The sequence below is a fragment of the Odontesthes bonariensis genome, chromosome 12 (genome assembly GCF_027942865.1).
Source record: "Odontesthes bonariensis isolate fOdoBon6 chromosome 12, fOdoBon6.hap1, whole genome shotgun sequence".
NCBI classification, from domain to species: Eukaryota; Metazoa; Chordata; class Actinopteri; order Atheriniformes; family Atherinopsidae; genus Odontesthes; species Odontesthes bonariensis.
Genome location: NC_134517.1, coordinates 32,957,246 through 32,972,915, shown reverse-complemented (window position 1 = coordinate 32,972,915; position 15,670 = coordinate 32,957,246). Strand labels below are relative to the sequence as shown.

The 15,670-nt window shown below is 40.9% G+C and overlaps 1 protein-coding gene across 1 annotated transcript; it reads left to right on the top strand.

Moving 5' to 3' along the window:
- Positions 1-4,307: 4,307 nt before the first annotated feature.
- idh1 (isocitrate dehydrogenase (NADP(+)) 1) lies at positions 4,308-15,277 on the top strand. Its single transcript, XM_075480178.1, has 9 exons — positions 4,308-4,415; positions 5,476-5,616; positions 9,051-9,342; positions 10,659-10,761; positions 11,308-11,482; positions 11,572-11,723; positions 11,879-12,019; positions 12,158-12,320; positions 14,353-15,277. Exons 2-9 carry the CDS (start codon positions 5,495-5,497, stop codon positions 14,444-14,446), a joined length of 1,242 nt encoding a protein of 413 aa, XP_075336293.1. The 5' UTR covers positions 4,308-4,415; positions 5,476-5,494; the 3' UTR covers positions 14,447-15,277.
- Positions 15,278-15,670: the final 393 nt, after the last annotated feature.

Here is a 15,670-nt window from a genome sequence, read left to right as displayed (position 1 = left end):
AAAAATCGGCCCTGGCATTTTGGACTAGACTGGCCCACCACATTGCACAACACAAACATTGTCAGATTTTTTTTTTTTGGTGTACTGAATGTGTATACCAACTGTGCAAATTTTGAAAAAATAAATACCTTGAGGCATGGAACGGGTTAATGGAAATTAGTGAGAGTGGACACTTAAAATACTTCCAAAACCTTAATTTATTAACACTATTGTGACTTTCTTTCATTGACTTTATCCATCTTAATAGAAACTGCCACCTGCCTTTTGGCAAAACCTAATTTAGCCTTGGTCTAGCCAAGGCTACTCTACCCACAAACATTGATAGTCTAATGATGACATTTGCATGCTACATTCTGTTATGTTGGTGAATAGTGGTTTTAAGGTTCTCGCATTGAAAAGTGTTCAGTTCAGGGTGGAAGACATAGACGTGTTAGGCTTATTTTCCCATGCACTCAGTGTAGGCTATAATAATTCTTAAAAAAAGAAAATCGAATTGTTATCTGGAAACTCCACCAGATTCTTGTTTTACATGTCCTCAGCTACCTCTGTGGTGATTTTTTTAATTATTTCACTGCATCATGCCGGCTGCCTCTTTATTTGGAGCATCCCTTCTGCAACAATTAGCGCTACGCGCTTGCAAAGCTCATTTTGCGTAAAAAGGTTAAAAAAGAGTGTCAATTTCAGTTATTAACCCGGTAGCTGCATCTACCCAAAATTTAATTTAACCCGTCAGCGGAACCAGCGGAAATGTAATTTTTCCGTTCCGCCACTAATTCGACTGCGACTGAGATCGAGACTCGTCAGACCAGGCAGTTTTTTTCCAATCTTCTACTGCCCAGTTCTAGTGAGCCTCAGTTTCCTACTGCGGCCACGCCATCTGCGCTTCGGAGAGGCACGGTGGCGCAGCTACACTTGAAAATCTAGTGCGCGTCTACACCTTGTCGTACGGTAAAGCGTTTGAGCCCAATGCACGATGTATAAGGACAGATAAAATAATTCTTAAAAAAAGAAAATCGAATTGTTATCTGCAAACTCCACCAGATTCTTGTTCTACATGTCCCCAGCTACCTCTGTGGTGATTTCCAAGTTATTTCACTGCATCGTTGTTTTAATAATCTGATGCTGAAATCATACCCAATGCATGAATATGGCTAGATTTAAAAAATCATTAAAAATGAAATTCTAGTTGTTTTCTGCAAACTCCACCAGAATCTTGTTCTACATGTCCCCAGCTACCTCTGTGGTGATTTCCAAGTTATTTCACTGCATCATGCCGGCTGCCTCTTTATTTGGAGCATCCTTCTGCAACAATTAGCGCTACGCGCTTGCAAATTTTGCGTAAAAAGGTTAAAAAAATGGTGTCAATTTCAGTTTTTTTTTTCATTGAGAGCCCCCTAAGGGGCCTCACAATGAAAAAAATTAACCCGGTAGCTGCATCTACCCAAAATTTAATTTTGCGGAACCAGCGGAAATGTCACCGGTGTGTTTTGCTGGTATGTCCAGGTAAGAGCAACAAAAAATAATTACAAGGTTGTTCAGAATTATCATTTTAAACCAACAATTAATCTTTTTAAAACATTTTTGAATAGCAGTTGTCTCTTTCTGAATGAGTGAACACATCCATAGGGCATGAGGGTCACTGAATGGTTTCAAATGGAAATGATGTGAATCATATGCTATCACCTGTTCGAGACTACGACACCAAAGTGTCGGACAGCCCTCTCCACCAGCATTATCCACACACCAAATGAGGGTAAATCCTTGAGAAGAATGGTGTAACATACCAGTAGCATTACTGTTAAAGGTATTCAACCCATCTAACACTGTTTTTTTTTAAGTGAAATCAGATATGGCGATGTGTTCTAAATTGTGACATCTAATGGTTTTTAGCTTGTTATACAGAAGTAGGTCAAAGGAAACATCACCATGGCACCGCAGTGGACAAAGTGAAACTCTTCTTTTTAAACTCTTTGAAAAGCTCCCCCTTTTCTGGGTTGTAGACTAATATAAAACCAGCAAGAAATTGGAGCAGATGCTGCAAAATCTTGTTTACCGTGATCAATGTGGAAGGCTACATATTCATGTTGTTCATATTTTTCACAGGAGGTGGCAGTATTTCCCTATTTTACACTCTGAACTCTTTCTCCTGCCTCCTACATAATTTCCAAACATCCTAAAATTATTCACACAGTAGCACAGGCAGCAGAGTTATATATTTGATCAGTTTTATCAACATTCAGATGAAATTCATTCTAAATAATTACTCTCATTCTTTGTTTGGTGATTTTAAGCTTTTTCCTTCTGGATGAGGATTTTTAGGCCCAGAACAGAGCGCTACAGAAACCGCTTTGTTTCTTTGTTCCTTTCTTTATGAACTTTAAAGATTTATTGTCAAAAATCATTTAGTTGTTTTTATTGTCTTGTTCTTTTTATCATTAGTTGGGATTTTTAACATGATTTTGTAGATTTAATATTGTTTGGATGGACAAGCACTCGTCTTATTGGCCTTTCGCTAAGAAACCATATAAGTATCGACATGTTCCTCCAGCACCACTTATGCTATATGAGCGTATCCAACTGGTCCATTACATACTATCCAATAAGACTGAGGTGGCTGTGGTTTCTGTGTGCAGTGCATACATATAAGACGTTTCAGAGGAAATTCTTTGGAGAAAACGCAGAGAATTGGTGGTAACAGAGTTCTCTTTAGCCTGCCTGGCTTACAGCCATGCTACCACAAACTCCTTTATTGTTCAACACAGCCTCAATCCTCTTAGAGAAAGTTTCTTGTCATTTCTTTAAGTATTAATCAGGAATAGTTCTCCAAGTTACTTGAAGGACATCCCAAAGCTCTCCATTGGATGTTGGCTGCCTTTTGTTCTGTACTCTGTCATGATGATCCCACACATCGTTAATAATGATGAGGTGTGGACTCTGGGGTTTCTCCCGGTTTCCCTTCCTTAAGAATGGCTTCTTGACAGCCATGCTCCCATGAAGACCATTTCTGATGATGCTTCAGCGCATCAACTGAAGATCCATATGCATATCACTCATGTCCTTTGTCTTTGCTGGAGTTTTGTCTTATTTTTAAGGACATCCCTTTCAGATACTGGTCATCTGCTGTAGATCGTGTTTTTGAATTTGTTCATTTTCCTAAAACGTTTTTAAGGACACACTGCCCACCGTGCTGAGATATGTCAAGTTTTAAGCTAATCGCTCACCTTGTTGGTGCTAAAATACTATTTTATGTCTGTCAGACCGTGTTGTCTCTGGGATTTTTCATAGATGCAACTATAGAAATGTGAACAAATCATGTGTGTTTTTGACAGGCTGCTCGTGCCGAAATATACAATTTAAAATGGTCTCTTTGCCAAGTTGTCTGTTATGTGTAGAGACAAAACAGGTTCATCCCTTGAGTTTTTCGCCATTTTTTTCTGCTTCAATTATTCATCGGTCAGTGTTGAAGTGGCCTCACAAACAAAAAAACTAATTCCTCTGAAAATGGTCCCATACAAAGACTTGAGTGAATTAAAAAGCAGTCAATGTCCTAACAAAAATGTTGAAAGACCTTTGGAAAACCCGGAGAACTATTGCTCAAGATTACTTTAAAAGCCAAGGGCTGGCTGCTGTTTGTGAACACATCACACAAACAAACTACAGACTCCCTGAATCTTTTCACAATATTCTGCTGTAGACATTTAAAGACAAAATTTCTGTGGGACACATTTGGTCAGCTGGTTGTAGGATCTTCCAGAGCATTGTTATTTGTTTATTCTGTAAACATGTTTATTTTCAGTTCACAATTTTGTTTTAGCATGATGCTGCTATCACTTGGTTGGATTAAGGTGGTTAGAGAAGGCATTGGAGATCGTTTCCTTTGTTAGTAAGTTTGTAAAATTAAGGATCAAGCAAAAATAGTAAAACAGTAAATAAACACAAAAAAGAGCAACTGTACAATTTGGAATTATTTTCACGTGTTGCTTTATTTCCATGTATTTTTGCATGATGTATTTATTTTTTAAGATATTAATCTTTATTTGTTTTTAATAATTGATCTATTTATTTTCCTAATTACTTTCGTCATTTCTAAAATTGCACTCCTCTCGTTTTCCACCCTCACTACAGAAACGTCTCGCCACCTCTGTTTCAGCTCTGGAACAACTGGCCAGTGGGCGCAGTCACGGACCACCACAAAATAGGGAATTTTCTGTCCCGCCAATCAGCGAATCCTATCTGTGACGTAGGCTTAACTGATTGGCAGGAAGATTTTCCGCTCTTCTCTGATTGGTCCAATATGTTGTCAGCGGTGTAAGCCGGCTCCTGTAGCAGTCTGATCCGCTGTCACCTCAGTCCGGACATCACTCCGCTTCCCCAGCTCGTCACTGACTGTTTATTCGACCTTTGCATTATAAAAGGTAGGCAATTTTGATTTTTAAGTTCAGCTACTGCAGAACGAAATAATGCCGACGTACAGGGCAGATAAATGTACTCAACCCTTAACTCGATTTACATCTTGCTTTGCAAGAGCCTACCCGCCGTGTGTTCTAGAAACCTGCATTTATATCTATATCTCTCTCTATATATATATATATATGTATATATATATAACAATGTGTTATATTTTGAGTTTGCAGAATTCATCCTAGTGCCACTTTTGGGGCTTCAGATTTAGATTAAGCAGTTTGGAGCTAGCCCAAGGTGTCCATTCAGGCCCCGAGCAGCCCTGGAAGTCCTCTTCCTGGTTTCATGTTTCATGCTCTCTATTTATCTGGATATTTTCAGCTAAATGTGCGTGACGCACCTTCACGGGTCTTTTCTTTTTTGCATTCCCAGTATGACTGTTTTTAGCTTTGTGTCCGAGGATCTTTCTCCCCATCATGTCTCAATCAACTTGTCAGGAGGTTTTGAGGACATTGTGTAATATTCAAAACGGGGACAAAAGTCATTAAGTTGTCACATATCAGCAGGCTACTATTAAACACTCGGGGGATATCTGTGATATTGATGCAAATGTTAAATGCCAAAAAACCATGGTAAAACCCGATTTTAGAAATATATATTTATTTATTTATTTATTTATTTGTTTGTGGGCTTATTTATCACGGCTTTGGCTAATTTTTGTTGGCATTTATTTACTATAAGCTGTACATGTTACATGGTTCACTTTAACAGCTTTTCCAGTTAAGAGGATTATTATGGAGTTAATCTGGTACATCAACTTAAATGCTGAGTCACTGTTCTGGCCACTCCAAGTTTATGTTGTGAATGAATCTATTTATTGAGAGCAAAACAAACTTGTGTCATTTTTCTGTGTAATTTAACATTTAACAAAACTGTTACCTCTGTCTGCACCTGCATCTTTCATCGACCCCTTAATTTGTGTCTGAGATAAAGCTAAAGCTGTACATTTCTCTGCATTTCAACCTCTTTTTTCTCGATCTTCTTTCATTTCTCTCTTCGTCGTCCTCTCCACAGTCTGTGTTAAGGCTCCAAGATGTCTCCGAAGATCAAGGCTGGCTCGGTGGTGGAGATGCAGGGAGATGAGATGACTCGGGTCATCTGGGAGCTCATTAAGGAGAAGCTCATCTTCCCCTACCTGGAGCTTGACCTGCACAGGTGAAGACGCCTCTTTAGAAAGATCACACTTTCCCCTGAAATGTGCAGCACAGTCAGTCTTAGTTAAATTTAAAAAATAAGTTGAAGAAGAAAAGTGGAAAAAATCAAGTCTGGAGTTTTTGCTGGTCTTGTTTTTCTAGTTTGACTTGATTATCTTGAATTCTTTGCGTGGTGTTAGTGAAAAGCAGGACAAACTGTTGGAGTGTCTGACATTGCGCAATAACGAGTTGCTTGGGTTTGTTACAAGTACATCTGTCCATTGAGTGTTGACCCGTCCCTGACAGAAGGTTTTCTCAAGGTGTCGTTATCTCGCCTGGAAAGCAGAAGGCGTAGCTGCACTTACACAATTTTATCTCTTCATGAACTTTGCTTGGCGCTGTATGTTATTTACGTGACCTTCACATGAAGCTCGAGTCACTTATCGTATGTTCCCACCCGAATTTAATCTTTAAAGTGGACATGAAATGATCAGTTGCAGTCATTTAGTTCGTAGTTTTGAGTACCCCTCGATTAGCTTTGCACACTTTTCATTAGTTCAGAGCAAGGGGAAGCCAGGATAAAGTGTCTTCTGATTGGTTTGTTAAGGGGAGGAGCATGATGGTGACCTGTACCTATGCAATTTTTTTTCTTTTAGCTTTGAGTAATGTTTAAGGTGATAATGCATGATTTTAACACTACAGATAAGCTGGAAAACATGGAAAAGCATGCTTTGAGCACTTTAACATATTAAATTTGAATAGATCTTTCATGTTGTTTCATCACTACTTCTTGTGAGAAATCAGAAACGTTTCTGATTTGTCGCACGGCAGGTTCTGAAAGTCCACATTTGATAATAAATATTGTAATAACGAACCTGTTACAACCCTTGTTTTGAATTTCTGATCCCTGCTGTCACAATGCTCAGATCTGACAAGCGAATAGCCATGTGATCACAGCAGTGAGTCTCCCCGTACACCACGTCACATTCCTCTGTCCTGCTCAAACAGGTGAAGCAACCTCTAAAACTTACAGACTGAAAATGTCTGCAGCACGTTTTCAACACTTCTCAGATGCTGGAAATCTGGATGTCTAAAGATTTTACAGCTGGTATCCAAGTCACCCTGCCCTCTCTTTGTTACATGGTACATGCTTGATTCTGCCTCCAGCTGAGGAAACCCTAGAAAGAAGATGAGTTACATAATGTTTTTTCCCTTCAGCCGTACAAACGGAGGTCCTTCCCACCGGGACTTAAATGAGCTGTAGAAGTACTCAGATCGATAACAAGGTTATAGAAATGATTTAGGGGTTTGGTGTAGGCTTTCTGGAGGTTTTCTCAGGGAATGATTTAACTTGTTGAATCAACAGGCTGATTTGATTGTTGTGGTTTGGGTTCAGCTTTCCGAGGAAGGGGCCGACGAAAGTAGGTGAGAGGTCACAGCTGCTTTTCAACAAAGCCAGCCAGTGCACACAAATGTACAGAGGCTAATACCTGAAGGGAATGATAAGCACTTGTTTTCAGATCTCACAGTAACAAGGGGAGCGACTTATCCGGAGGTCTCGGCAGAGAGCCAGCTATCATTGCACAACCGAGCACTTGTGCCTTTGTGTTGCTGGCTGGTTGGACAGATCTCCTCATTATAGACACCAACAGTGCAGCATAGAAGAGGAGCAGGGGGAGCACAGCGGCAGTACTTTGGACAAAGTGGGATAGGACGTTTATGGCTGTTCTTGATGGAGAGCACCGTGACAGTTTTTGATGGAAACGTATTTAGCTCCAGTACGGCAGGCACGAAGCCAGAGCAGCAATCTGACTGAATCCTTCACTTGGAAACCAGCTCACGTAGCCTTTCAGTGCTCATTAATGCTGTTCAAGTCCTTTGACACAGTAGTTGTGTTTCATATCGCAGTCGTTGTACTGATGAATTCACCATTCGAGCCGATTAAAGCAGCGGCATACACTCACTTAAGTGCTTGTTCAGTTAATGCTCCAGGCTGCTGCTAAACGGTGTATCATCGGTGTAGCATCGATAATCGCAGCTTTTCTCGAAACAGAATACTTTTGTAAATGGGATCAATGTATTCCACTGTTGCTGAGATTTTTAAGTGGTCTTTACTGTCCTTGAGCAGAGAAGCATCTGATTCCACCACATTTTGCTGGAAAATGTGAAGAGAGGCTTGTTTTTGTCCATAAATGACCTTTTTCCTTTCTCATATCTCTGCTTATTCTCTTACTAAAGCAGGGCTGACTGTAGATGACAGGAGTCATTAAACTTGGAAATAGTCTAAAATACTAACAAAATAAAAACTAAATCCGTAATTTATTAATTGTTTGAGCCTTTATTTAAAAGAAAATAAAATATTTTCAGTGTTTTTCTTCACTGACTGACTTCATTGTATCCAGAAAACATAAACAAATCTAAAATTTGGTGCAGCAACACTCAGTAAAGGTTGTTGCAGACTCATGTTTGCCACTGTGTTACATCAGCTCCCTTTTAATTTGAACTGAGGATACTAATTATTGCAGGTTTTTGGAGAATCTGTGTCCATTCTTGCTGAATTCAGGGTTTCAGCAGCCCAACAGTCTGTGGTTGTTGTTGTCGTCATCTGATTCACCTCTTCATGATGCTCAGGCACACACACACACACACATACACACACACACACACACACACACACACACACACACACACTCTGTGTCTATGAAGCCACGGTGGAAGTTGTGCAGAATGAGGCCTGGCATTGTCCTGCTGAAATAACTACTGACCTCCTGGGTAAAGAAGTCACCTCGAGGGTAGCATATGTCTCTCCAGAATTCTAACATACACCATTTGCATCTATAGTAACTTCACACAAATGAAGTCATCCATGCCATGGACACTGATGTACCCCTGTACCGTCACAGACGCTTGGTTTTTGCACTTTTCTCTGATAACAGCTTGGATGGTCTTTCTCATCTTAGAATTGTGTGTGCTGTCTTTCTGTCCATCTGAGATGAGCTGGTGTCCAGAGAACTGGGCCGTGTTTCTGCACAGAGTTGACCTATGGCTTCCTCCTTGTGTGATACAGTTTCAGGTTATATTTCTGGATGCAGCGGTGGACTGTGTTGAGTGAAAATAGTGTTCCATGGTACTCCTGAGCCCATGTGGCTGTAATGATCATACAGTGCTGCCTGAGGGCTCAAAGTCTATATTATATTTTAGGTTCATTTTAGAATGAAAATAAAGATTCTCTTCTTATGTTTAATTTAGGAAAAATAATTAATTAACTACATTAGATAGAGCATCGTGGTATATCAAGATACAGTTATGTTGTTCAAATGCCCAGATTTTATTAGCAACTCCACTGATACTGGAGTTGCTAATACTATTGAACATTTCCACAGGCTGTATCAGATGCATCTATTTTTTTTCATTCTGACTCTTTTAAATTCGGTCTCTGTGTCTCTCCCTTTAAAGCTATGACCTCGGTATGGAGAACCGAGACGCAACTGACGACCGGGTGACGGTTGAGGCAGCGGACGCAGTACAACGCTACAACGTGGGCATCAAGTGCGCCACCATCACGCCAGATGAGAAGCGCGTGGAGGAGTTCAAGCTGAAGCAGATGTGGCGTTCGCCCAACGGGACCATCCGTAACATTCTGGGGGGCACAGTGTTCAGGGAGGCCATCATCTGTAAGAACATCCCCCGCCTGGTGCCCGGCTGGACGATGCCCATCATCATCGGCAGACACGCGCACGGAGACCAGGTAACACATTCCTGCATAAAGAAAACTGCGTGCAGTTTTTTTTTTAAATGTATAATTACTGATATTTTACTGAGTTAAAAAGCAAATGTCTTTTTTTTTATTATTATTATTATTTTTTTGAACCCCTTGTCCTGTTTAGCATTATGGCAGCAGAATTGTAATCTGAATACCGTTTATGCCAAACAAATTTGATATGCCAAGGGAAGCTTTATGAATGTAAAGCTCCCCTTGACGCCCATCAACTCCTTATTTATTTATTTATTTTTTTTAATGATACTTAACATGTGATAGTGCCGAACCAGACCGGGGGGCAGAGAAAGAGGGAGAGCGAAGAAGAAAAAAAAAAGGAACAGAAATAGGAAGAGACAATCATAGAAAACAGTGAAAAATCAGACAACCAGCTGCTACACCTGTAAAAACAAAACTGAAGACAATCCACGGATTTTGTGGGGAATCCAGCCTTAGAGCCGCCAGGAGCACCTGTAGGCAGGCAAGCAGAGAACAAACACACAAACAAACAAACAAAAAAACACAAGCAGCAGCAATCAGATATAATACAACCGTGGATACAGATGACCTTAAACCACAGGACAACACAACTGCTGCTTAGCGAGCATGCTACTGGGCTAATGAATGTGTGTGAATGTGTGTGTGTGTGCGCATGAACATGCAAGACACAAAGATGGTCCCACATAAAAAAATGTTTAAAAAAAAAAAGCAAATGTCTAAAGCATATAAAAGGACAAGAGACCTGAAATAGCACATGACTTAAATCAGCTTGTTTTAGAAACTGCAGCTGCACTTTTATCCCACAAACCAGTTACTGAAGTACTTTGAGAGGTCTCATTTCCAGGCAACCTGACTGTTTTCTCTGTCAACTCATGTATGATGAGCTCAGTGAGTTGATGGTTAGATCAGACGTGGTGGGGTTGCCAGGAGGGACTTGGTCAATAATTATGTTTCATCAGCCGCCCTTTGGACAACAATGACCTGCCCCTGCAGCCTTGACAGGTTGCAGCAGCGTTACAGCAACTAAATCACGGGTTAACTCATGGCAATTACGCCAAAGTCAACAGTTCTCTAGTCAGAGTAGGGAAGAGCGAGTGAAGAGTGTGCTGGTTACGTAATAGATGTCAGGGGCATTTGCGTTAAATGCTCTGTCGGGTGAGCCCTGCTGACGTGTTTATGACTGCCGCGGTCGTTGTCATGTGAACTTTGATCTGACATTTTAAGAGACTGAGGCCTTTAGTGGATTCAAACAGCCATGTTGCTTACCATGATTAACCCCCTCCCTCCTCACTGTGTACCCTCCACAGTACAAAGCCACTGACTTTGTGGTGCCTGGGCCGGGAAAACTGGAAATGATCTACACACCCACAAACGGAGAGCCAGTAAAATATGTCGTCCATGACTTTCAGGGTAAGAATGCAGCTAGTTGGATGTGCAGTCACACTTCCAAACAACATGTGAAAGGTCTGATCATGGTCAGGTGCTGAAAAGCCTCCCAGATCTACACTTTACATCTAACTCTGCCTTTGTTATACTGCTTGCTACTTCATACACAGATGATTAGATGAGCCATTTATTGCCACTGACTCTGTGACCCTTTAATGGCAGGCATATTTATCTTTGCTTTTTAGGCCTAACATTAATTTGACTGCAAGGAGACACATTTAATATCACAAATAAATCCTAAAGTCTCTCTAAAAGTACATTTGAAAGAATGTCAAATATAAAAATAAGAAAGTATTATGGTATCAGCACATTGAGCTAATTTTTTGTAAGTGGGAAAATAGTTCACCAATGAGTTCAGTGATGTCTTTTCTAGACTTTCGGTTTGTTAAAGCTTTGCTAGAGTGCACTGTTACATTTTAAAATGAACCAAACAAAGAAAAACAAACTCTAATCAACTTCAGTTCATGTGAAAATACCGTATGAACAGTTTATTGTGCTGTGTCCGTCCAGGTGGTGGTGTAGCCTTGGGAATGTACAACACAGATAAGTCCATCAGGGACTTTGCTCACAGTTCCTTCCAGATGGGCCTGTCTAAAGCCTGGCCTCTGTATCTCAGTACTAAGAACACCATTCTGAAGAAGTACGACGGTCGCTTCAAAGACATCTTCCAGGAGATCTACGAGAAGTAAGGATCTTAAAGTCATAATCGCCATAGTCACAAATGAACTGTACCAGATGCAGACACAACTTAAAGGGGATTTCTTTGTGTTTCAGGGAATATCGGGCTCAGTTTGAGGCCAAAGGCATCTGGTATGAGCACCGTCTGATAGATGACATGGTGGCTCAGGCCATGAAATCTGAGGGAGGCTTCATTTGGGCCTGTAAGAACTATGATGGGGATGTACAGTCTGACTCTGTTGCACAAGGTAGGGGAAACAAGTCCGTCTCCATCAGAATATGTGAGATGAATCATGAAATATTCTAGTTCACCTGAGCAAAACTCTGTTAATAGGGGGTAATATCGGGTGTTTTCCTGAAGATTTCTTTGAAGTTAATTGCTTTTTTTCATTGCTGTTCTTAGGCTATGGCTCCCTGGGTATGATGACCAGTGTGCTAATCTGTCCTGATGGACGCACAGTGGAGTCAGAGGCCGCCCACGGCACAGTGACTCGCCACTACAGACAACACCAGCAGGGCAAAGAAACCTCCACCAACCCCATCGGTAGGAGGATAAACCTGAGGATCACGTTGAACATTACTGTAAAACCCTCAGATTCAGAAGTTGTAAACTTGTGTTCTGCGATCTGCCTCGATTTATTGACTAATGTTTGTTAATACAATGTTCATCTGTTTGCTTCAGCCTCCATCTTTGCGTGGACACGAGGTCTGCTCCACCGGGCGAAGCTGGACAACAACACAGAGCTGCGGGTCTTCTCTGAGGCTCTGGAGGCTGTCTGCATTGAGACCATCGAGGCTGGTTTCATGACCAAGGATTTGGCCATCTGCATCAAAGGCCTGCCGAAGTTAGTCACATGTGTCTTACTTTGTGCACATACACTGTTAACACAACGTAATGGTGGATATATTAGATATGTCATTTTTTTTTAAATTTTTTGCACCAATGTGGATCTGTTTGCCAGATTGGGACTCGGGGGAAATACTGATACTGAGTCAGATCCTGTAAAAACATGCAGCCGTTTCAATTCTGACATGTTATTCTAAACAGGCCACTTTATCAGAACTCTGAGGCAGATGCTAAAGAAACAGCTGTTTCACCAACAGTTCACTCTTACTGCTTTTTGACAAAGAGATGGTAAGTCTGGCTCATGTTTGCGCACAAGTTCGGTGCTGGAACCTTTTCATTAGTTTAGGTGGTGTCTAAATGGGGACTGGTGCAATTTTCTAAAAGTCAAGGACTGGAAATTAAACACTTCTTTCTTTATCTCCTCTCACATAAGAAACACTGCATTTGCATTTGCGAAGGATAGGAGACAACGTTGTTTTTCGACAGCCAAAATGTTTCTTGATTAGTTTCAGACAGTCGTGCTGACTGGGATTTATGCTAATGAATAAATATGAAAACAGGAGGATGAATATGAACAGCTGTTCTTAATTTACAACAAATTATTTCCCTTCTGTAGCTTTCATTTTCCTTTTTTTTCAGTTTTTCAAAGTACCAAACTTGGTAGGTTCGATTCCCACTCTCGCAATGATATCGTACTTTCACAGAGTTGTCTAGTATGGTATGAACACAAATGATGAAGGCCAATATGGTTTAGTGCATCTTTAGAACAAATTCAGGAGATTGCTTCCTGAAGTTGAGATAATCTGACCACACATTAAACAGTTGCAGGAAACCTTAAAGTTATCTGGATTAATACCAGCAGAGTGCCTGCATACACTTTCTGCTCTTCCATAAAAATGCAAAGCTGTACTAAGTCTACAGTGGGACTTAATTATAAAACAATTTCACTTGTGAAGAAGAGGTTTGAAGAATTGCAGGTCAGGTGGTGCAGATTGGCTTTCATTTTGGGTGCAGTTATTTTAGAAAATATTAAGAAGGAGGCTGTCCACCTCCCCAAAAAGTTTTCTAACCTAATCAGCTGATCATTTCCAGAATTCAACAAAATTCTGTCATTGGACAGAAAATTAATTCTAAGCTGTTAAACTTGCAGAATGAGTCATCGACATTTTGTAGTTTTCCAGACAAACTCTTACAAACCGTAAGACTGTATGACTTCTTCCTGTTTTAGACCAGGGACTGTTGTACATGGGATATTTTGTGTGAGATGGATGATTTAAAACCACTTTAAACAATTAGATTTTGTAAGAACTTTAACTTTTCTCTGGAAAGTAATGTTAACTTGTAATGCCAACAAAAGCTGCTGCGTACCCTTGGGTATTAGTCATAAACTGAGCTGCACTTTATAATCACTACCTTAAAGGCCTCGGTATGCTACTCCTTCGATATCCGTCAATCCGACTCCGTGGTCCCGCAGAGGCTATTAAACCTTTCGAAGTTCTCCGTCGGGATGTCGGATACGCAAGACAATTCACCTCCCGATCAGTAGGCGTCGCTACGCTAGACGACCTAATCTCGCGACGTCTATCGTGAAAGTCGTTGATTGATTGTTTACCTTCCGGCTCCATTCCACTCCTCACAGTGAATGATGGCGACCGAGAGAGAAAGATTTTTGTTGGAGTTAGAGCTTGTTGATATTGAAATGCAAATCATTTTGACCAAATGTTGACCGGCACACAGTAAACTCTTTAAAAAATGGCGGTGTTGTTGTTCTGAGAGGAAGGAGCAAAACCGGAAAAGTGATTCCGGAAATTATGTTGTTAGCCGACCAATGACAACCCTTGCTGTCTATGCGAGTCTCCGTCGCCTCGACGGATAGTTAGGAATTTTGGGAGAGCGGAGAGCGCTCTCCGTGGCTCTCCGTAGCCTTTCCCGGACGACCATAAATCGGGCTTAAAGGCCACCTATTAAAATGAATTCAAAGTTGAAAGTTTCAGGTAAGCCCTCACTGATCTTCTCTCCTGTGTTTGCAGAGTGACACGTGCCGACTACTTGAACACCTTTGAGTTCCTCGACAAATTGGCGGAGAACCTGAAGCTGAAGCTCGCCAGCCAGCCCAAGTTGTGATCTCCTGTCCCAGCTGCAGCACTTCCACGCAGACACACACAGTCAATAAACACACACGTCCACGCACACGGAGACATCCACACAAGAGTTACTGGCGATCAAGGAGGGTACTTGACAAGAATGGACCCTTCGAGCTTCCGTCCTTTCTGAAAAGCCATTCTTTTGACTGTGAGGAAACACAACGCAGAGAGACACCGGGTACTGACCTGACAGCTCGCTGTCCTTCTTCACCCTCATTGCACTAGCTCCCCTGACATGTGTTGTCATGATTTGTTGGTGATCTGTACTGGACCGGCTGAGGGAGCCTCGAACGCCATTGCCTTATTAGTTTTGTGTCAAAGTCCTCTATAGATTCTGGTCTTCTCCCTCGCCTTGAAGTGTTTTTTAACTATACCCCAGGCAGCATTACATGTTTGAGTGCCAGAAAAGCAGAGCACAGTGAGGCTGTGTGCCACTAATGAGACCTCTCAGCTCTGCAGCTGAGTGACCACATTCCAAGATATTTTACTCTTTTACAACTAAGAAATCATAATCTATGAATTTTAACATGGGTTGTGACTCTTCTCACACAATTTGTAATGACACTACTACTAAACAATAAACCATTTGTTCAGTAGCAATTAGCAAAAATATTTGGTTTTTCGTTTTTGTGCTTGTGAACGACATGGTAACAGATGTTAACCTGCCACCAACAAAACCTTCACCCTGCTGCTTTTTAATGAGTACTAAACATGTAATTCCAGATCTTATAACTCATAAATTAGTTTTTTTTATTGACTTCAATTGCTAAAAGTTGTAAAAACAAAATTAAAATAAAGAAATTACACACAACATGCTGAGTCTGTACTGACATACTGCAAATGCAGCATACACTTCAGACAGAAACGAGTAGAAACGGAATACATCACAGTGTTGACATAAAAATTTCCTCCCTTATGAAACAAAACTTTCATTTATTTAAGCCAACACAAGCTGCACAGCACACACAAAACGAACAGTTTTGTACATCCGCAGACAGACGTGTGGAACACACTGACACACAAATCGTATCTTTAGTTTGTAAATTGTGCAACACATGGAGCAGTACGTTCATTCACCAGTTCACCTTTTTGAATTCCAGGAATTTTTTTCTGTTAATTCTAAATCAAAAATCTTCCTCCAAGTTAACGTTTGCTTTGGTTAACAGGAGAATGAATATTCCTCGATGATCCAATGTTCTAGGGG

Coding starts and splice junctions, on each gene's coding strand:
- idh1 (XM_075480178.1), top strand. CDS start 5,495: ATGTCTCCGAAGATCAAGGCTGGCTCGGTGGTGGAGATGCAGGGAGAT. Junction 5,617..9,050: donor CTGGAGCTTGACCTGCACAG/GTGAAGACGCCT, acceptor CTCCCTTTAAAG/CTATGACCTCGGTATGGAGA. Junction 9,343..10,658: donor GACACGCGCACGGAGACCAG/GTAACACATTCC, acceptor TACCCTCCACAG/TACAAAGCCACTGACTTTGT.